General features: G+C 37.6%; 2 protein-coding genes across 2 annotated transcripts in view; both read right to left on the reverse strand.

Annotated features, from left to right (window-relative positions):
• Positions 1–6,243: 6,243 nt before the first annotated feature.
• On the reverse strand, positions 6,244–9,405 carry prr18 (proline rich 18). Its single transcript, XM_052151498.1, has one exon. The coding sequence runs from the start codon at positions 9,309–9,311 to the stop codon at positions 8,544–8,546; it is 768 nt and encodes a 255-aa protein (XP_052007458.1). The 5' UTR covers positions 9,312–9,405; the 3' UTR covers positions 6,244–8,543.
• Positions 9,406–11,877: 2,472 nt separating this feature from the next.
• Positions 11,878–23,993, reverse strand: part of sft2d1 (SFT2 domain containing 1) — a 31,059-nt gene continuing 18,943 nt past the window's right edge. The window contains exons 7-8 of the mRNA XM_052151429.1: positions 21,097–21,126; positions 11,878–13,341 (exon numbers count right to left, since the gene is read on the reverse strand). Coding sequence (XP_052007389.1) covers positions 13,302–13,341; positions 21,097–21,126 — 70 coding nt within the window. The 3' untranslated portion in view covers positions 11,878–13,301. The remainder of the gene's footprint in view (positions 13,342–21,096; positions 21,127–23,993) is intronic.

Raw genomic sequence — 23,993 nt, forward strand, 5'->3', positions numbered from 1 at the left:
GTTATTCACCAGAACATCAATTTGAGACTGTCTAGGACAGATCATTCCCTCCTGCTGCCACTTCTTATGTAATATCCGCCACTTATGGTTACACAACTCTTCTTGTGCATCAGTGACTCAAGAATGCAGGTGCAACACTAGTTAAGGTTTGACATGTACTGCAAAGGTAGCATTGTTTCAAAGGTTTTAAAACATATGCAGCTGGTGTCCAGTGGATACCAAATAATCTTTAACAGATGGTATTACATACTGCCTGTAATGAGATGTTCACATTATCAACTTTATGCAAAAAATTTGAACATTTTGAAATTCCTCCTGAGACCTGAGTGTGACAGCTTTGTGCATGTTCCAAATACCTTTTTGATTTGCAACTAGTAGCGCCTAAAACATGCAAAAAAAAAATAGGAAATAGCTTTCCAAAAAATGGATGTCGACATATGTGGACAGCGGGACTAAGTTGTGAAATTTAAAATAATACCAAGCTATAGAAAGTCCAATTTTTTTTCAACAAATTGTTTATTATGTAACCAGAAGTGTTGTTTATTCATGTTTTTGAGATCTTACATACATTAGATCAGAAATTAGCATAATCAATTCTGTTCTGCCAAACATGTAGAGTGATCCAAACCAATTTTGCCAAAATACCAAATACAAAATACAAGCCAAAATACAATGACCAGGCATGTGGACGCAAGGTCTCACGAGGATAAAGATATCAGTGCTCTGAGATTTTTTGCATGTATCACACCTCCCATATAAAGGTGAGCAAAATGTTCACCTCTATGTATGTACTGTATCTTGTATCTAGTAACAATGGACCTGCATTTAGGCCTTCTTTAAAGGTCTCTAAATATTTAATTACACTTTAAAACTAGATAATGACAATTTGTCGAGACCAACTTTGACATTTTGGATTGACAAATACATGCTTTAAGATTGAAAGTTTTAAGTTTAATTTGAAGCTACAGTTTGTAGGCTTGAATACACTGAAAAATATTGCTGGCAAAAGTTCAGTTAAACAATTTATTGAAATATGCTTCTGCATAAGCAGTTGATAGAATTTGTGAGTGATTGCTAGGCTGTTGCTAAGGATTTCTAGGTGATTGTTAAGATATTGCTTAGATGTTCTGATTGATAGCTATGCAGTCTCTAGGTACAAAGGGGTTCTGAGAGGATGCTAGGGCATTACTAAGCAGTTAATAAGTTCTTCTAAGTGACTGCTAGGAGGTTACTTTAGTTGCTGCTGAGATACTAATAGTCAGAACTAGCTTGTGGGTTTAATATGCACAACGGGACACACATACTGTCCTTTTCTTGTGTAAGTACAGGTACTCCTTCAGTTTATGGCATGTTTAGCTCTGGTAAATGCTAGACAATGCTCCTCATTGCCCACATTACCACATTTTACAGGCTCGGCCCGTTTAGGTAGTGGATGTTTTTTGGCAACTCACAAAGGGCATTAGAGGCAGCAGTATTTATCAGTTTTTGTACACTCAATGTACAAATGTACACTTGCGGCAGATGGATGCTTTTAGAGCGTCTTACTTTGGTTGCTTTATAAACACGTTTTTTTTTAAGACTATGTGTCCAGTAAAACGTAGTTTGAAACTTAGAATAACACATCCTGAGATCTCTGCATTAGGAGTTGCACTACATTCAACTGAATTTGACACAAATACACATCCTGATCCTTTGCTGTCAGCTGTCTTTTTGTTGCCTGTACAGCTGGAGTTGCACTTACTGCCCTATGCTGACTGAGATATGAAGTTGATACTTTAAGCTTGAATTGGTCCAATGTTTGGAATTATTTCTATTATAGTCCAAGGGCATGATTGATTGCATTAATTTTATAATTTTATAATTGATTACATTTTTTTTAAATAGAATGGATCACACTGCATTAACATGTTTCAAACATTTTAATCATGACTAATCTAATATTTTGTTTAGAAGTTAATTGCAGAGTTTTAAAGTAAAATTTTACACTTCTTTTCCTGTCAAAATGCATTTATTTCCATCTTAAGAAAGAAAACAAAATAATATGTAACAATATAATGTTTTATTAGCATTTTCCAAACAAACCTTCCACACTATAAAGATAGAAATGCACTAAAATAGCACTAAATCAATTTGCATTAAACGTTTCAGTTTCGCTTTCCTACAGCATTCATGAAGCCGCATTCATGATTTGTCTTTTAACTGCATATGAAAATCGCTTGCAGACAAAAATGTGTCATTCTACGTTTTTCTGATATTTAAGACTTGACATGCCTCTGTAGTAATTATAATGCAGCTTACATAGGCTGAAAAATAATTGATTTCTATCACAAGTTCCATCTAGGCTTGTTTTGTACAACAAATAGCACTAAGGGCTCCTTTCCTCACCACTTTATCACTGAGAATGAATCACTACCGTGTGTGTTGTGAAGTGTGTGCGTCAGTATAATGAGTCCAGGCAGTCACACCGCAAAGGTTCCCCCCTTCCAACAAGTGTTTATGCTGGTTTATGCCGTAGCGTATTAACGGTAAATGAGTTAATCGCGATTAAGAAAAATGAACACTTTTTAAATTAATCACATCGTTACGCATTAATTTTGATAGATGAATCAGAGTTTTAAATCCATCCATTTAAATAGACCATTTAAAGTCATTCACAGAAGTGATCAGAACTTACCAACTAAAACAAAATTATGCTGCTGTAGTTAAGAGAGCACTATTAAAACATCTCTGTCTTAACGCTCTCATACTTGCATGTTGCAAGTCATGAGAATAGTTGTGAAACTAGTTCAATAAGTCTGTAAGAAAGTGACAACTAATAAAAAAGCTAATTGAAATAATTATAATAGTTACAACGTTGCTTAATTTCATGTCACAAGAAACATCATTGCAAATAAATTGTGAATATCCATATACAGTATCTTCCAGCCCTACCTCACATCATTAGACACTAAGGAGCATGGTTGAGAGTGAGATTCAAATGTGACCCCATGCACAGTTCCACTCGTATCAAGAATGTTCTCATTCCCACAATAACAACCTCAGAACACCCTAAACTAGCAAACTGGGACAGAATGTTAAAAGTAACACTGAATTATCAGTACAAAGAATCTAGTATCGGCTAATGAAAGTATAAAACAAATGAGGAAAGCACAATAGCTTTTAACAAATGAAAAGGACTTGTGAAGTTGACCTGGGGACTTTGTTGCCAGTTGTAACCAGGGTGACCAATACAGCAGTTGTTCAAAAGTACTTTCCCTATTCTACTATTTTCCATGCATGGATGGGAATGAGGACACTAAAGAATTGAATTTTTTAAGGTTCTGAGATGATGTAAGCTGATTAAACTGTCCCCTACTGAACCAGCATCACCCCATGGAGTGAATCACTGACACAAATGCAGAAATGTGAGGCTTTATAGTGCAAATGGGGCTAAAAACAACAATACATGAACTTGTGCACAAAGGTTATGTAACAGTTTTTAGACTATGGTGTTAAAAGTGAGAAGCATGTTGATGTGATTATGACATCAGAAAAGACAGCAGTTGAATATTCTTAACCATCCTGACTTTACTATTGTGATACCTGATCTAATAACTTTCTGAATAGCAGACAGAAAACAAGTCATGAAAAACAAGTAAAGACAGTGGAAAAGAGAATTCTTTTACGTTCGTTTTTTGAAGTTTGTTGAAGTGGCTTACACTGACACCTAGTGGCCTGGATGCTGCCTCATTTAAACACTATTGTTCAGTTACCAAAGCCATTATAGAAATTCACTATGCACAGTAAGCCAGGTTTAATTAATTTATGAAAGTGTTCAATAACAGGCCAGTTACTGAGCTTAAGCTAATATTCGGCTGTTTGTGTGAAGCTAACATGGCTGCCCCATGATATGAATGATAGTGAGTCTTCATCTCACATCAGTGGTGATGATTTTATACATACGTTTCAAAATTACAATTCGTCTTTAGAAGTAAAACTTTTTAATGAGGAAATAAAATGGATTACCCAATACATTATCATGGGAAATAACTAGAAACATTTGCTAATTTGGTTGTCATTGCATGAAATAAAAAATGACAAAATGGGGGAATTTCTGGGGTAAGATGTTTCTAAATTGTAAAATGAGCTATGAAAGCCAAAGTAGATCAGTCACTAAATATTCCAATTGTTGGTGTCTGCAACTGAAGTCACGATAAGCAATTGTCTTTATTCTTTGTACATTGACGTTGGCTGACAAGATAATGTATTTAATTACTGTATATGAGGAGGAAACTATTGCTTTCAATCAGGATGTGTGTGGAAATTTGTCTGAAAGGTTTTTATTTTATTATAGTAATTCTAATGTTTGCTGTTGGGTACCATTCTCTTTTAACAGAATCACACATACCTTTTCAGAACACTGTGTTTGACTTGACAGGTAAGAGTCCAGGATGGGTGGAAACAAGCTGACATGATGAGCATCTTCAATCTTCATCGACATAATCAGACCAGTGAGCTATGAAGTAAATATGTAGCTGACAAATAACATGGACATTAACTTTTTTTTTTGTTTTAATTCAACATTATTATTTGAGGTTATGTATAAGGGAAACATTTTAATACACAGGTTAAAATTTTTGAAAAATTCCCTCAGCAACCAGTTACAGCAAATGGAATACACACTTTCCCCTCAGAATCAGCTTTATTGCTATTCTGATTCTGAGGGGAAAGTGTGTATTCCATTTGCTGTAACTGGTTGCTGAGTGAGTTTTTCACCATTTTTAACCTATGCAGTTCACTTCAATAATCCTGTGGTGTGGCAAATTAATTTATAAAAGTACAAATATTCCATCTTGTCTCTCAACTAATTAGGACTCATAAAATCAATAAATATACTAATATAAGAATTAAGACTCAAATTCCTTCTTCTGGTGCAGAAAAGTCTATCATGGAATTAAAAAAAAACATGTTCAAAAGTTTTGAATTTCAGAATTAGTAGTCTATTCCCATAATTTAGTTAAATTATGCAAAAAATCCATATTTTAGGTCAATTAAATTGACAAAATAAAGAAATAAAAAAGACTTACCAGTTTTGCAACAAAAACGAGGTCTCTGAATCATCCAATATTAGTTAATGGTAATCAACTAGTGGTTCTTATCAAAAGGTTCCTTAAAAACTATTTTAAGAATCACTCCACAAGCAAACAGGTTTCCTCACAATAACTAGTAAGCAATTCTAATGACTGTACACATAGACTACATTATATAGCCTACATAAAGTCAATGAAGATATTGGCATTTTCGTATTAAATATCTCTCTCATGACAAAACTAGTCTTCAGCGTCTGCTGATCCACAGAAAGGGCTCAAAGCAAAGTGTGAATGAGTCTCAGGTCTAATCTGTGTTTACGGGCTCGTTGCCATAGAACGAACCACTCGTATTCTTCCCACAACCTCAGACATTTTGATGTCTACTGGCCCATTCATGTCACTTTGTTCATTCTAGCTCGGTTGTACTCAAGTTTACCCTTTGTAATTATCTTAATATATAAAAGACATCTCATGTAAGATTTACACACAAGACTAGCAACAAAGGAACGTGGTTGCAACGTATCAGGCTACGCTTGTGCGCTACCTTTCAAATTAAGACAGGATAGCCTATGTATTTTCGAAGATGTGTAGAATTGGTACGTAGAATTAGGAATCAGTAAAATTGTTCCAACACATTATCTTTTAGAAGATTCACACCTCAATTACTTAATGGGCTAATCATTTCAATAGCTAATATGCTAATCCATATCGGTAGATATCAGAGACCAATTAGCAGACACAGGCCACTTCTATTCAAATGCATGGGAGAAATTGGAATGCCCAACGATCAACGGATGTAGAAAGGATAGACATCACATGTCAATCAACTTTAGAATGAGCATGCGCATTAGGTAAACAAGCCACGAAAATGTTTTTTTTTTTTTATCATCGTAATTTGAGGAAAAGAAGCAACAATTGTGATAGCAGTTTTGTCAGATTTTACTGCTGATTTAAAATCTGTTCTTTGATCGTAATCTTGACCAACAGTTTTTGAGACTTCGCTGTTCCCCCATTCAAATAGATAGGAGCTGCACTTTCATGACTGAAAACGGCCTCCCGAGAGCGTTTCAAAGATGGCACTTGGACTTGCAAGAAAGTCTTTGGTAGACATAGGCCTGTTTTACACTCGATTATATTCGATAGTTCAGGTAAAGAGAAAAAAAAAAAATCTACAGTCATTTTAGGATTTTATTATCAGAACCCTTAAAAAATTACTTGGTACAACACACCGCATATAAACACACATCCACATTGCTAAATAAATACTGTACATGGCTGGTTAATCGATCAAACAGTTCGCCCAGTTCATATTTCCCACAAACTTTGAAAAAGTTTCAGATAATAAGTGTCTATTCTAAGGCTCTCAGACAGCATCGTCTTCGACAGCTATTGTTTTCTGGCACAAAGGAAGGACTGTGGCCACTGGTTGCATTTTACTGCTCGACATTCTCCTCCTTTCCCAACAATTCTCCATATGATTTTAACAGTTTGTCAGCAACATCTCTGTCATTCAGCCCATCAGAGTGAAAGAAAATAGCAATGTGCGAAAAACTCAATGTTTTTTTCAGTCAGTGTAGTTTAGAGGTAACCTGCTAAATTTATCTGAGTGAACATCAGCAAAACTTTTCAATGAAGAAAACATTCCAGTCCAAGGAAGCTGAGTAAGGGGCTTGCTTCCGCTAAAAAAGCTAGAACGCAGGTGTCTCAAGGCGCGTTTAAACAAGTGGACACTTTTGTAAACTTGATATGCCGTCTAAAAAACGTGTTTGTATAGAATCAGCGCAGAACAATGCGTAAAGGATGCGTTCTTTTATGTTGCTGTTTTTGATGCCAAGACCACGTCCAATATGAACGCACCATTTGGGGCCATTAAACTGGACAATTTCTTGCGTCGCATTTTAGGGCACAGCAGTCTGGTTCCGGAAGTATCAACCTCATTAATTTATCCCACAGACAAATAGATTTTCAACAAAAACTTGTAAACTACGAGATTGTTTGTCGATGGTGTATGCTTCTGTTGAAGCCAGCCATCAGAGTAATTTGAACTTGATCATTTATAAATCATGTTTGATAGCGGAATTCATGAAAAACAACTACATTATCCATGTGCAGTCAGAGAACCGCAGCCAATGAACCTGCAAAACCGAATCAGAGCGACCGCCCACTCCCATGAATCGGTCTCCCTTCACCATTAAACTACTTAAATATTTGTACATATCGGAATATTTGACAATAAACGTAAAATATATTGTTTCTATACTTATAATCAGCAACCTAAAATCAATAGTTTTCACACACAAAAAAAATCCAATTACATCATTCGCAATGCTTCATGGGATCGTAGTTTGTGCCCTCATGAAAGACGTGAAGTACACAACCTTGCAACTTTGTCTTTTTGTCTGATTTTCAAATACTTTTTTGCCTCAACAATGTTGGTGATGTTGTAATTCACCTCGGAGCTGGTGGTTTGGTTCATGGCTAAGAACTCTTTAATTAAGTAGTTTATAAAAAGTATATTTAAGAAAATGAACGGGGAAAATAATTCCGGAACCCAGATGGCTGAAAAAGTGGGCGTGCACTGTTGCGCTCACTGTTAATGTCATGTAAATAGTTTAAAGGTGCTGCACGCGATTTTAGCCCCACGAGAAAGAGCCGTTGAATTAGACTCGCCCCCTCTTTCCAAAAAACCCGCCCTCCAAAGATAGCGCATGAGACGGTCACTCAAACAAAAGAGCAGAATTTGCGTGTTCTCACGTTTGTAAAACAAGAAAGTAGTTAAATAGCACCTGTAGCCGACAACTGTTATGAATCTGAATATGACTTCAACTGCTACACCATGAGAACGTGCAAAATGATTGACAGGCAGAAAGCACATCGAAGTCTTCTGACTGGCTGATCAAAGAATGTGACCGCGGACACATTTTTGTTGGCTGTTTACACAATCTAGTGCTGTTACAGAGACCGGTGAGATATCTCAAGACACTTACTTCAGTGACAACATTTTCTGTACACCATTCTATATAAAACTTTTAAAACGCGTTCTGTTCAATCCTTCTGCGCTCCGTCTATTTTTTTTTAACACAAGAACGAGTTTTATATGAACGCTCATTTAATGACCATTCACACAATGCGTTCCGTCAGCGCTATTATTTATGGTCTAAGTATATGCGTTAGACAGACGCTAAGTAGGCTATATGAGTTAGACAGACGCTAAGACATGTCAGGTTAAAAATTGTTCAGAGATTTTTTTTTTTTTTAATTGTTGTTGGTGTATGTATATGGCTGTTGTTTTGCGTTGCGCGACATAAGCGTTGCGTTTTGCAAGACGGCGCGTCAAGTTTAAAATAATTTAACGCGTCTTGAGACTCCAGTGTTCCGTTTCATCCCGCTGCGCTCCGTCTTAGAGAACATGGACTACTGAAGTCATCACAGTGGACCTTTCCTGGTGGACTGATCATGGACTGGTCCATGTTATCAACTTTTCAGATGAGGCAAAGATGACAGTTTATCGACTTTGCCAAAAACAGCAGCACTTTCCACCCCTTTGAGCCACTCTTTACACTTCCTCATGACAGTCTCGTCCACGTCTCCATCCTCCTCCTCGTACTCCACATCGTCATATTTGTGCTGATCATTGAGGAGGGAGATCTTCACAATGGTGCTAATGTCATTGGAGCCCTCCAGTTTGGCAACAGGTCCGGAGCCCTTATTATTGGAGGAGCTGCCCTGAGCTCTCTTGGAGGGGAAAACGCGACGGTGTCTCAAGTCCGCCGAAGCGCAGCACTTCTGTTGTTTGGCCATCATCTGTTTCTCCAGATTGCGTTTCTGGATGACCAGGATGGCTTCGGGGGTCAGGCTGAGGGAGAAGTGGATCTCCTGCTCGCCCTCTCCCTTTGCTAGAGAGGTCCTGGAGGAATGTTTAAGGCTGGACTCTCCAGAACTGGATCTCGGGACGCTTTCGCATGAGGTAGCCAAAGGTATGGGGACGCTCAGCCATGAACGCTTGCTGTCCGTTTCGGGATCTGGCGGAACTCTCCTCGGCTTACTTTGTGCAAGCTGCTTCAAATGACTCGATGGCCACGACGTGGACAGTTTATCTTTCTCCGATGCCTTGTCGTCCCCTGTTCTTTGACTGAACGCGGATTGCAGGGGAGCGACATTGTCCCTGCTCTTCTTTTTCCTGAACAGCTCCTTTCTCGGAGACGTTATCCGTGAGTGCAGGTTTATCGGCGGAAAAGGCATTTTGAACGCGATCGCTGCGTAAATGATGTGAGAAATAAGTCCATTCGTCTCGGTCCAGTCGACCTTAGGGTATCAGACGCAGTTGTCCATCACGCTCCACATCTCACGGCTAAACTGTCAAGGGGCGGAGCAATCGCGGTATTTATATGGTTTCAGGCGGAGGGGCGTGGCCACCACGTAAAGGTATGATACAAAGCAGGCTCACAAATTCACAATACAGTGGACCCTAAAAGTATTCAAGCCACCCTTAAAATGTACGAATTACTAAGGTTAATACAGTATCGAAGCTACCAAATACAAACCTCACATTTCTTTGGCATTTTTGCAATGACTTTTAAGGGTTTCAAGGGGATTTTTAGAGAAGGTACTAGTAAAAGTGATACATTTTGATATCAGTGATTACATTGTTACTAATACAAACATCAATTCCTGATATCAACAGTTTAATTACAATTCTTAATATTTGTCATTGGGTTTCCACTAGCTGCAATGTTAATTTCAGATTTTATTCATTATTCTTATTTATTTATTTATTTTTGACATTTGAAATCAATTTCCAGGTCTGGAAAACCAAATCTAACATGTTGAAATACACTTCCTAGCTGTAAATCAATTGTTGAGATAGGGACTGAATATCTGCAATAATAACAATATAATTATTGATATAAAAATAATTTTTACTAGTAAGAAGTACATAGCTGAAATGTATATTTGGAATTTCAGCTAATAACTTAATTATAGATTTTCTTTACAAGATAAACTGCTAATTCTTGAACTCAGCAATGGAATTTTTAGTGAAAATATATGCATTTAATTATGACCTAAGTGTACAAATACTTTTTGGGGCCACTGTATATCTATATATGCCTTTTTCTAATTAGAGTAAGAATAAAATTCTCATCTGCAAATTCTTGTGAAATAGCTTTGTGTTTGAATGCAGCTATTAAAGCATCATTACCACTGTTGGGTACGTTACTCACAATGTAATCCACTACAAGTCCTTGTTACACTAGTACACCCAAGCAATACTTATAAGTAATTTTATGTATTAATGTAACAAGGACACTGTAAAATAAAGTGTCACCCAAGTTATAATTACTTCTCTAAATTGTAATCACATTACTTTAACCGATTACTTAAAGTATATTTATTTTTACTATTAACTAATTACTTTAATAATTACAAATTACTTACAATTTAAGTTTCTTTCTATAACTACTTTTACACAAAAGTAATTTTTTTGGTCAGCGAATTCAAAATAATGTTTATAATTCCTATTTGTTCTTTGTAGCATGTAAATCACACAACCAGCATCACGTTTCTCGCTTTAAATGACTTGTTAGTGACTCTTCAACAGTCACAGAAAAACACATATGATTTCTATATAAATGTTATTTTAGAAATATGTGTAATCCAAGTAATATATTCTGTAAACCCTGATGTTGTCAATAATGGAAAAATCAAGTTTTGGGCTCATAACTCAAATATCTCTTACTATACTATAACTTATTTTTCTCAAAAATCCATAAATGTACGATTTTAGGTGTTAACTCAAATGATTGAGTACAAAACTCATGCTATGTGGAATACCCATAATGCCTTGCACTTGGATTTTTTAATTATGTTTCCTTGGTCAACAGGAACTTACGGGGGCATTTAAATAGACATTTTAAGAATTCATAGAGGTTTTAGCTCGTTTGTAGTATTTTGTATTTTTTGTTGCAAAAAGCTGTTATTGTATGATCTAATTTTGAATTAATTAAAACGAAGTAGAAACAACAACATTTAAATTGCAAATCTGAGTGAAGTCTATACCTGCATCTATTTACTCCACTTAAATAGTGAAGTTCATTCTATATGAACACAGAGTTAAGTGAACTTAATTACAAATGTTTTAGAGATTCCTTTACTCAATTAAATTAATTAAATGTTCCCTTAATTTAATTAAGTCAACTTGTTAGGGTTTTCAGTGTACTTACAATTATTAACTGAAACTTAAAAACCTAATTGAAAAGTTAGTTAATTGTAATCTGATAACACACATTTAAAATGTAATGCATCACACTACTTTTTAACTAAAAAAGTAATAAGTTTACAGTAACCGATTACTTTATAAACATTACTACCAATGAAACTTGTTTGCTGACTGTGAATATGTTCTTGTTGGTGACCTTGGCATAGCACAGAGAAGGTTAAAAGACAAGTTGCCTCCATTGTTATTGATCTGTCGCCCTCCTTTACAGCTATTCATAATTTCACAGTGACAGCTGTTCTGTCAACCAGCCACTGTGAAGTGATTCAGTCCTAGAGAAATGAAGAACAAAATCAATAGGCTTATCCTTACTGTTAACCAGCACACACAGACAGATGCTCATTTTCACAAACAACATTGATCGATTGCCTTTTGAATTAAATTAGCGCACAAGCTTAGAGTTAGTTAGTCAAAACTCTCATGCCTTTAAAAAAATTGTCTACTTTTGTGGTGTTTTGTGGACCTCTTTAGAGCTTCGCAAGGCTAGTCACTATGAACTGTCATTGGAAAAAGATCAGCATAAAGATTCTTCCAAAATTTATTTTTGTGTTCCACAGAAAATAAATAAATAACAGCATATAGGTTAGGAATAACATGAGGCTGATAAATTGATTTTGGGTGAACAATTCCTTTAAATATAGAATGAAATGACATGCATAGCCTACCCATGACTCAAGATTAAAGCATTTTGTCTTAACACTGTTTTTGCAGGCTAAAATCTGACGCATTTATCTTCTCAGCTAAAATCTGTGGGATCCACCAACATCTCGTCATGGAATTAAACATGCGATCAACACTGCACAACAGAAGTGTGCCGTGTAGAAAGGATGCTCAAGAAAACAGAGCAATCCCACAGTTGTCATGGAAACCCCATCCGCAGAGCCACAGGCACCTTGCTTAGGCAGTCTGAAAACAGACAAGCCGTTTATTAGGTTATTAGGTCACGTATGATCATGTAATTCTCAGAGGAAAACAAAAACTAACCTGTATCTTAGCATCTGGGAGATGACTATAAGAGTATAAAAGTAACAGAAAATATTGTTTCTTAAATTAAGCCCACAAGAGAAAAGGAAGATTTAGACACATGGAATACCATCAGTTCTTCTCCGGAGATTCATTGTGGCAGTAGACAGATGTCTTTGTTGCCCTCGGCTCAGACAATCAACATTATATACATCATTAGAAGACTATAATGTATGGCACAATAACTCCCTATAAAGCAGGCAAAATATTCACACAACAATAAATGAACAAAGAATCTGTATTGCATTTATTTGGTGTGTGGTAACATATGAAATCTTTTTTGTTAATATATTTGGTAGAAATGTATTTTTCTGTACAAAAGTCAACAGTAGTATACACCATCACTTCATAATAAGGCACTTTTAAATGGCAGTATATCATCAGTGAAGCATCATTTAAGGCATTGTAGAGCGGAGGAGGGCGGGGCTGAGCTGGAACGACGCATGCCTGTTCCCCAATCAGCCTGATGGGGCGCGCCAGGGATAAAGGCAGCCGGTGACAAACACATACAGGGCAGCTGCAAATAATTCTCTCTCTCTTGAACTGTCGTCACCGGCCGCCTTTATCCCTCGCGCACCCCATCAGGCTGATTGGGGAACAGGCGTGCGTCGTTCCAGCCCAGCCCGGCCCCGCCCCCCTCCACCCTACAGGCATTTACCCTCCTTACACAGACACAAAAACAAAAAAGCCTTTCAAAGAAAAAGATAAAAAAGGAAACAATTTTAAGGCTTAAACTAAATGCAATTGTTACATATTCACTCTTAATATTAAACAATATTCAGTTAAAATTATTATATTAAGACAAGAGCAAATGTTTTAAGGTCACAGAAAACAGTGTGACTTGTTCTGAGATGACAGAGAAAAATAATCCCGAAAATATTTGACATATTTACTCTTCCACATCAGGACTTGACATCAGATGAAATACAGGACATTTAGCTCAAACAGGAGGTGAAGCACTTAATAATAGCATCCCTGCAAAAATACAAAAGACATTTATATTAACACTCGAATAAAGTATTATATTGGGGGGCAGATGATAATGAAAATAACACTGATGGGAGAACGATTTAATCCTAAATAAAACGACAGCTGGCTTGTTAATGCTATTTATTACCTTAACATTCTTTTTAATTCTTTTTTTTCTGGAGAAAGAAAAAACAGGGTTTGATTTGACAGATTTTCTCTTTGTTGGGATAGGGCGGAGCTCTTCCATCTTTCATTATGTTTGGAAGGGAAACATGTACAAAGCACTTGACCAATCCTCTTGGTTGGGCAAAATATTGAATGTTTACTATATAATTAAGACGATTTTGCCAGAGATTGCAACATTGCGAAAATCAATTTGATTTTCATTAGCTTTTTTATATTGCCATCAAGCTTTCTGAAGAGTGTCAGTAGACATATTTCGCAATCTTTTCTTGTAAATTTAAGAATTCTAAAACTGAGATCTTTGAATAGCATCTCTAAACTTCTATAGCAAAAATGCCATTAGTGTTGGTACATTTGGTCCTTTTCCATTAATTACTTTAAGCAATCCTTTTCAAAAAATGTACTGAAAACTTGTTTGTATCCTCACTAAATTATGTTCCCGGGAAGTGTGCTTTTCATGTATTATATTTTAGTAAAATATACAGTTACTGAGCACTTTATTAGGTACACCTATACATCTACTTTTTCATGCCATTATCTATTCAGCCAATTGTGTGGCAGCAGTGCAGTGCATAAAATCATGCAGATACGGGTCAGGAGCTTCAGTTAATGTTCACATCAACCACCAGAATGGGGAAAGAAAAATGTGATCTCAGTTGTGGCATGATTGTTGGTGCCAGATGGGCTGGTTTGAGTATTTCTGTAACTGCTGATCTCCTGGGATTTTCACACACAACAGTCTTTTGTAAAAAATTTAATTTACTCAAAAACAAAAAACATCCAGTGAAGGGCAGTTCTGTGGACAGAAATGCCTTGTTGATGAGAGAGGTCAACAGAGAATGGCCAGAATGGTTTGAGTGGACAGAAAGTCTACGGTAACTCATATAACCACTCTGTACAATTGTAGTGTGCAGAACAGAATCTCACAATGCACAACATGTCAAACCTTGTGGCGGACGGGCTACAACAGCAGAAGACCACGTGCGCACTTTATTAGGACCATAATGCTCTTAATAAAGTACTCAGTGAGTGTATATAGATACATATACAGTGAGGAAAATAAGTATTTGAACACCCTGCTATTTTGCAAGTTCTCCCACTTGGAAATCATGGAGGGGTCTGAAATTGTCATCGTAGGTGCATGTCCACTGTGAGAGACATAATCTAAAAAAAAAAAATCCAGAAATCACAATATATGATTTTTTAACTATTTATTTGTATGATACAGCTGCAAATAAGTATTTGAACACCTGTCTATCAGCTAGAATTCTGACCCTCAAAGACCTGTTAGTCTGCCTTTAAAATGTCCACCTCCACTCCATTTATTATCCTAAATTAGATGCACCTGTTTGAGGTCGTTAGCTGCATAAAGACACCTGTCCACCCCATACAATCAGTAAGAATCCAACTACTAACATGGCCAAGACCAAAGAGCTGTCCATAGACACTAGAGACAAAATTGTACACCTCCACAAGGCTGGAAAGGGCTACGGGAAATTGCCAAGCAGCTTGGTGAAAAAAAGGTCCACTGTTGGAGCAATCATTAGAAAATGGAAGAAGCTAAACATGACTGTCAATCTCCCTCGGACTGGGGCTCCATGCAAGATCTCACCTCGTGGGGTCTCAATGATCCTAAGAAAGGTGAGAAATCAGCCCAGAACTACACTGGAGGAGCTGGTCAATGACCTGAAAAGAGCTGGGTCCACCGTTTCCAAGGTTACTTTTGGTAATACACTAAGACGTCATGGTTTGAAATCATGCATGGCACGGAAGGTTCCCCTGCTTAAACCAGCACATGTCAAGGCCCGTCTTAAGTTTGCCAATGACCATTTGGATGATCCAGAGGAGTCATGGGAGAAAGTCAAGTGGTCAGATGAGACCAAAATAGAACTTTTTGGTCATAATTCCACTAACCGTGTTTGGAGGAAGAAGAATGATGAGTACATCCCAAGAACACCATCCCTACTGTGAAGCATGGGGGTGGTAGCATCATGCTTTGGGGGTGTTTTTCTGCACATGGGACAGGGCTGACTGCACTGTATTAAGGAGAGGATGACCGGGGCCATGTATTGCGAGATTTTGGGGAACAACCTCCTTCCCTCAGTTAGAGCATTGAAGATGGGTCGAGGCTGGGTCTTCCAACATGACAATGACCCGAAGCACACAGCCAGGATAACCAAGGAGTGGCTCTGTAAGAAGCATATCAAGGTTCTGGCGTGGCCTAGCCAGTCTCCAGACCTAAACCCAATAGAGAATCTTTGGAGGGAGCTCAAACTCCGTGTTTCTCAGTGACAGCCCAGAAACCTGACTGATCTAGAGAAGATCTGTGTGGAGGAGTGGGCCAAAATCCCTCCTGCAGTGTGTGCAAACCTGGTGAAAAACTACAGGAAACGTTTGACCTCTGTAATTGCAAACAAAGGCTACTGTACCAAATATTAACATTGATTTTCTCAGGTGTTCAAATACTTATTTGCAGCTGTATCATACAAATAAATTGTTAAAAAATCATACATTGTGATTTCTGGATTTTTTTTTTTAGATTATGTCTCTCACAGTGGACATGCACCTACGATGACAATTTCAGACCCCTCCATGATTTCTAAGTGGGAGAACTTGCAAAATAGCAGGGTGTTCAAATACTTATTTTCCTCACTGTATATATATATATATATATATATATAGCTGTTTATTACTATGTTTTGTTATATTGGTGTATATAAACGATTAAAATATGTGATTAAAATCCACGGAAACAGATGGATAATGAAAATAACACTGATAAGAAAACCCTATTCAACACAAAATAAAACAGTAGCTTGCAGTTAAAGTCATTTATTAACATTCAACTTGATCCCCCCCGGAAAAATAGGGCTTATTTTTTAAAGAGATTTTTGCTTTGTGGCAGTGCGGAGCTCTTGAATATTTTATTCTGTTTGGAGGGGACACATTACAAAGCACTGGACCAACTCTCTTGGTGTGGAGTTGGGCAGGGCAAAATACTTAATATTTATGATATATTCAAAATGATTTTTGCCCGAGATTTTTTTGCCAACATTACGAGTATAAATTTTATTAATTTAATGCGATTTAAAGACTTGCCATTTATGTTGTCATTAGACACGTTTTGCAATCCATACTTGTAAATATGACAGCATTATTCAGAGATGTTTCTAACCGTCCATAACAAAAACTGGCATTAGAATTTGTACATCTGAGTCATGTCCATGAATCAAAGTTTAAACAGTCCACTTTAAAGAATCGATTGAAATCTGTAATTACTAATACATATTTGTTTGCATCATCACTCAAAAATGTCTCTATGGTGTTTGTCATGTATTCAAATGTTTTAGTAAAATACAGTATGTACATGATGCTATGTAATGTTCATCAGTGTATATACTGTAAATGAAAATTATTAAATATCATTCTGCCTTTTGAATGTACTTTGATAAAATAGCTGTCTGGTTGAAATGATGGTTCCTCTATTTGAAAAAATTAAATAAAAATAATGTATTTAAATGCAAATACATAAGTATCATGATATATGCATTGAATATCCTCAAAAGGTTGAAAATATCAAGATCTAATTTCTTAGCTATAAATGGCCCAGCCATCGTATGGAGCAAAAAGATGAGGTAACCATAACGGTCTCCACGGCAACAGCAGCAGTACAAGGTCAGGGTGCCTTCCTCGCCTCAGTCTCTTTCTCTGCCTCTACCTCTGTCACCCTCTCTTAATGTGTTGCTATGCAGACTTTGTCAAGCTCAAAATTCACAGGAAGTGGAGGCGTGAAAGCAGGCAAGGGTAAAAGGAAGACAAGGGAACTGAAGAAAGAGATTGACAAACGTCTGCAGATATAGTTAGTTATCCCTCACGCATTACACACACCAACACACCAGTCGTAATCAGGACAGATTTTAGCATTTAGCCTTAAAAGCACTGCACAACAAATGTAGGTTTTTTAGGTAAATATTAGATGGAGGTTTTAATGAGTAAAACATACCTAAACCTTTCCAAAAATGTCTTAAAAGATAAATGAGAGTTAAACAAAACAGACATTCTTTCCCTTTACCAATGCCTAAAGCCCGTCAAAGTATATTCCATTTCACGGTGCGCGCATATACAGGCGTTAGCCGCACGCATGCTATGACTGCTATGAAAAGCTGGACAAATTCTCTTCAGGAGTTTAGACCCGTTAAGATGTTTTTATATTCCTTCAGACTCGTTGGTTTTACAAAAGCAGTTATCTCCTGACCTCCTCACACACGCGCTCTTGACGTGCATACTGTTGTTGGTTTTACATTTGTCTCCTGTTATTAACTGGTGATTATGTCAGCCACCTTGTGGATCCACTAATTTAGGCAGATAATGCATGCGCAATCTGCACGTTCAAAGACTTGTGGTTAAAAAAAAATTAAAATCGAGCTGCACGCGTTCGGTGCTCGAGCACTCTGCGGATGACGAGATTTGCATCACGCATCCTGTACGTGAAAGTTCAGCGTCCGACCGAAGTATACTTTGGGCTTAAACCTAACTGATAGTGTAGAAAAACAAAATGAGAAACGAAAAGCACATTTTCTAAGTAACACGTCATCTCGTCGCTTCCATGACACTCTTGGCTCACATGTATGCTTGCATGTATGACTGGTCTCAGTCATCCGAGTCCAAAGTCCAACACTCTACGAGTTGTGCTGCCACACAAGCTAATCACATTGGAATTAGTAATTTTGTAAAAAAAAAATTTAATGGTGGGACTAACATTCTGCCAAACATCTAATTTTTGGTTTGACAGAATAAAATATTTCACTGTTGGCATTACAGTGAAAAACACATTATGGGCTAATACAAATGCAGAGACATTAAGGGATTACAATTAGCAAATATCAATATGTTGTTATTATTTGACACACGAGGAGAAAAGACAAAAAAGGTGCAGATATACAGCCTGCTCATAAAGAAAACAGCCAAATGTTCAAAAGATAAACCGTTCATGACGTGAAGCCTACTCATACTAATCCAGTAAAAAAAAAAAAAGAAATGAAAAGAGCCTGCTCTTAAGCTACTAAACAACAGCATTACTAACATTATTGGGTGTGGGTTTTTCTAGGAAAACAACCAACAATGAAACAATGGTGAGGTGGGCTCCTAAAGATGAAACATCTACAGGTAAAAGAAGAGATGACTCGTGGGTTTGGTCTTTAGATGAAACAATAGCAGCAGGTGGAATACAGAAGGAATCATTGAGGATGAATTGTTTTCCTTTTTTCAAGAGGTTCCTGAAGCAGAGAGGGCGTCAGGTTGGGGGGATGGGGCTTTCTGGCAGTCAGAATCTATCAGATACATGCTCGAGTACCTCTGGCAGGAGGGGGAGGGGGGGGTGATAGGGTTCAGACTGGGATGCTAAACGGTACAAAGATTCATTACCAGATCTAATGATAGTTTAACATTCCAAAAAAATAGAGTGAAACATTTGGTTATGGAAGTAAAAATACCGGAGGCAACTGAGACTTGTCCTCTGTCACCCGGATTGAGGTGAGTAACCACTCCACCATGAGAACCTACTAAGTATTGGAAAGTGGGCATTCCAAATTGGGGAGAAAAAAAAAAAAAATATATATATATATAAAAATAAAAATTTTCTCCATAGAGAAGTTTTTTTGCAATTTTTAATTTGATGCAATTTTTTTCCTCAATTTGGAATGCCCAATTCCCACTACTTAGTAGGTCCTCGTGGTGGCACAGTTACTCACCTCAATCCGGGTGGCGGAGGACAAGTTTCAGTTGCCTCCGCTTCTGAGACAGTCAATCCGGGCATTTTATCACGTGACTCGTTGTGCATGACACCGCAGAGACTCACAGCATGTGGAGGCTCATGCAACTCTGCGATCCACGCACAACTTACCACATGCCCCATTGAGAGAGAGAGAGAACCACTAATCGCAACCACGAGGAGGTGACTCTACCCTCCCTAGCAACCGGGCCAATCTGGTTGCTTTGGTTAACTTTAAAACATTTTCCTGTCATCTTTCCATTACTTTTTCCTACAAAACTTTATACATTGTTTTTTCAATTTTCCCTTTAATTGTTTTTCCTTCATTCACAAGCTGCACCTAATGAAAATATGTATATTTTAATAAAGGCCTATGTATTACAATTTATTATAATGATTTTAATATATTTATGATAATATCTATTTATAAATATATCCAACATCAGTTACTACGGGTCCGCCAGTCTAAACATGAATAAATTATGAATGAAATTACATTTTTGGGGAAACTATTAATTTAATGTTACACCCTGTATACCTCTATCCCATTTGGAAATGTATCAAGCAGGCAGAGTGTTTATGACAATCATAATTACAAAACTTTCCATTGTTCTGTATTCTAATATCAAATTATCTATCAAAGAGCACTCCTTCACCAGGTGAGATACATTCTTTTGTAGGTTGCCACAAAAGAGCCCCCAAACAAAGAAACCGATTTGGATGAGCCCCCAAAAATAGCAGAAATGACCTCATGGGGTTGGCAGTAAGACAAGAAGTAATTTGCATGGCACTGGGTGAGCAATGTGCTGCAGTAAGGGATTAGTGCCATATGGTGAAGGCCAACAGCCGCATGGTCTTGAATAAATAACAACATGTTTTCATGGAGGGAATTCATCTCCTCTGTGTACACACAAGCCCATTCCACCCAAGAAACATTGACTTGGAGAGAGAGAGGGTGTCAGTCTGACACGCTGCCATTTGGAAAACAACTTCCAAATTCACTGGAGTTGTCTGGGATTTATATTGGCATTAGAGCTAAGCATCTAGTTTGACTGACTAATCACATGGTTAAAGGGATAGTTCACCCAAAAATGAAAATTATTTTATAATTTACTCCCCACTGTAATCAAAGCAAAATCTATAGTTAAATTTATGTCTTTAGAAGCGATATGACAATTGTAGGTGAGAAACAGGTCAATATTTAAGTACTTTTTTATTCAAAGTAAGGAGATGTTTTGGCCACCATTCATTTGCATTGTATGGACCTACAGAGCTGAAATATTCTTCTAAAAATTTTTGTTTGAGTTCAGCAGAAGAAAGTAAGTCATACACATCTGGAATGGTATGAGGGTAAGTAAATTATGAGAGATTGGGTGAAGTATCCCTTTAACTTCGCAAGAAGATCCCATACAAAATAACGCATTAAGAGGACAAATGAAACAATTAGGCATGTTATATAGTTTTGTTTTTAACCCCAGTTAAGGGGTGTCGGTAACCATGTTGTATGTGGAAAAATCACATAACACAGTTTCTTGCTTGGATGACGAAAACAGAAATATGATAAAAGATGTTCTATTATTAGTTACAATTAATAATAATAATAATAATAATAATCAATTCCAGACTAATGATTAAAGAAGTGATATAGTTCATTACAAAACATGGCTCATCAAATCAGTTTGGAGTAGTTAAAAAAAAACGTATTCTCAAAAGATTACTAAAGGTGTTTAAGCTTTTAGTGAATCATTAAAAAATAAATATGATGAAATCAGTTTGAAACACAGAGGTGAAATGAGGCATTTACTTACCGCGCAAATGGAATGTAAGAGATGCTATACCTAAACAAAAAACCACAAACACAGAGTGTTAATTCCTAATGTCCCATTCAAAGCTTAAAGTAGATTTAAAAAAACAAAAAACAAAACTGACAGTAAAGGAAATAGATGTCTAATAAATGCACAGTAAATCCGTACGTCACAGACTCCAGTTACAGCTTGCTTTCAAAATAATTAAATGGTGTTGTTTATGTAATAGCAGATGCATTTTTGCTGCAAGCTCATTAAAATTATTTCAAATGACCAATATCTCAGAATTCTTTTTTAAAACCAAAAGATTTAAGAAGCTGATGAGAGAAATTGAGTTTGTTGAGGGGGTTGCTATGCGGTTGCAAGGGTGTTCTAGGAAGTTACCAAGGTGTTCTAGATGGTTGTTTGGGCATTGCTAGGTGATTGCTAGAAATTGAGCTCACATGTACATGCATGATATTGCATGACATCAAAAACCTTCACAGATTTATCACCAGCTTAAAAACATCAACAACAAAAAACACCTATGTACAGTGGCCCTATGAAGTATTTAGACACTTAAGCCACACTTTAAAATGAATAAATTGTCTTTGTATTTGAAAACAAAATACAAATCATCTGCATTTATTTTGAAGAAAAAAAAAAAGGAAAAACGTTTGCTAGGTTTTATATATATATATATATTGTGTATATAGTGTTCAAGAAGACAATAAAAAGGTATTTAGACACTTTGTGGTTGTCAAATGTTAGTATGCACAATTGACTTCAAATGAATTGCAAATGAATTGACAGCTTCCTAGAAATCTCTGATGCGTCTTATTGCTCTCAAGGAATCCACCAGATGACCCTCCAGATGATTCCCAGTATTTGCAGAGTGATATTTGTTACTGCCAGTGGTCTAAGTCACAGTGTGGAGGAAGAGAACGTCCTGATAGTAAAACTGACGACAATGACCGCCAATAAAATCTGGCCCACTGGCGTGTGTAAAACCGGGCAGCGAGGAGCATTCTAATGGCCCATCCATAAACACACACAGTGTGTTATTCTAACCAAGAGAGCAACAATGTGCATGGAATGCTTATAAAGTTAGACATGCATTTAATGACAAAAAAACCCTACACATTCCTCTTGTGGAATTGTTGCATGGTAGCGGAGCCGTGAGTCCAGTACACCTGCTTGCCCATGCAAAAGTAGCAGTTACTATGCTAAGTTGTTGTGGGTGGTTGCTAAGGTGTTTGGGGTGGTTTAAGATGAAATGGCATTGTTAGATGTTCTGGGTGGTTGCTAAAACATTGTTATGCAATTGCTAGAGTGTTCTAGGTGGTTGTTAAGGCTTTGCTGGGTGGATTTTAATGTTGCTATGTGGTTGCTAGAGTTTTAGGTGGTTAGGGTGTTGCTGGGTAGTTGCTAGAGCTTTGCTATGTGTTTGCTAGGGTTTTGCTAACAGGTTGCTAGGGTGTTGCTGTGGTGATCTGGGTGGTTGTTAGGGTGTTGCTGGGTGGTTGCTAGAGCTTTGCTCTGTGTATGCTAGGATGGTTGCTAAGGTGTTGCTATGGTGATCTGGGAGGTTGCTAGAGTATTGCTATTTGGTTGCTAATGTGTTGCTATGAGGTTGCTAGGGTGTTCTGGGTGGTGGCTAAGGGGTTAATATGTGGTTGCTAAGGTGTTCTGGGTGGTTGTTAGGGTGTTGTTATGCGATTGCTAGGGTGATCTGGGTGGTTGCTATGGTGTCCTGGGAGGTTAATAAGGTATTGCTATGTGGTTGCTAATGCTTTGCTATGTGTATGCTAGGGTGGTTGCAAAGTTGTTGCTAGGGTGGTTGCTATGCAGTTGCTATGGTGATCTGGGTGGTTGCTAGAGCTTTGCTGTGTGTATGCTAGATTGGTTGCTAAGGTGTTGCCATGATGTTGCTAGGGTGCTACTATGCTGATTTGGGTGGTTGTTCTGGTGTTGCTAGGTGGTTGCTAAGATGTTGCTAGGGTGTAGCTATGCAACTGCTATGGTGATTTGGGTGGTTGTTAGGGGATTGCTGGGTGGTTGCTAAAGTGTTGCTAGGGTGTTCTGGGTGGTTGCTAAAGTGTTGCTATGCAGTTACTAGGGTGTTCTGTGTGGTTGTAAGGGCATTGCTATGCAATTGCTAGGGCATTCAGGGTGGTTAATATAGTGTTGCTATTAGGTTGCTAGGGTGTTCTGAGAGGTTACTAAGGTATTGCTATGTGGTTGCTAGGGTGTTCTAGGTTGTAAGTGGATTGCTGGTGGTTGTTAACGTGTTGCTATGCTGCTGCTATGGTTGTCTGGGTGGTTGTTAGGGCATTGCTGGGTGGTTGCTAGAGCTTTGCTATGTGGTTGCTAGTGTGGTTGCAAAGTTGTTGCTATGAGGCTTATAGGTTGTTCTTTATGGTTGCTAAACTGTTTCTATGTGGTTACTAGGGTATTATAGATGGTTGTTAGGGCAGTGCTGTGCAATTGCTATGGTGTTTTGGGTGGTTAGCAGGGGTTGCTAAGTGGTTGCTAGGATGTTCTAGATGGTTGTTTGGGCATTGCTAGGTGGTTGCTAGTGTGTTACTATGCGGCTGCTATGGTGATTTGGGTGGTTGTTAGGGCATTGCTGGGTGGTTGCTAGTGTGTTGCTATGTGGTTGCTAGTGTGTTCTAGGTAGTTAGGGCATTGCTGGATGGTTGCTATGTAGTTGCTAGTGTGGTTCTATGAGGTTGGTAGGATGGTTGCTAAGGTGTTGCTATGGAGGTAGGTAGTTTGTTCTGGGTGGTTGTGAGGGTGTTGTTTGGTGGTTGCTACAGCTTTGCAATGTGGTTGCTAAGGTGTTGCTGTGAGGTTGCTAAGGTGTTCTGGGTGATTGCCAAGGTGTTGCTAGGGTGTTCTGGGAGGTTGTTTTGGTGTTG

This window comes from Xyrauchen texanus, chromosome 20, assembly GCF_025860055.1.
Source record: "Xyrauchen texanus isolate HMW12.3.18 chromosome 20, RBS_HiC_50CHRs, whole genome shotgun sequence".
Taxonomy (NCBI): domain Eukaryota; kingdom Metazoa; phylum Chordata; class Actinopteri; order Cypriniformes; family Catostomidae; genus Xyrauchen; species Xyrauchen texanus.

Coding starts and splice junctions, on each gene's coding strand:
- prr18 (XM_052151498.1), bottom strand. CDS start 9,311: ATGCCTTTTCCGCCGATAAACCTGCACTCACGGATAACGTCTCCGAGA.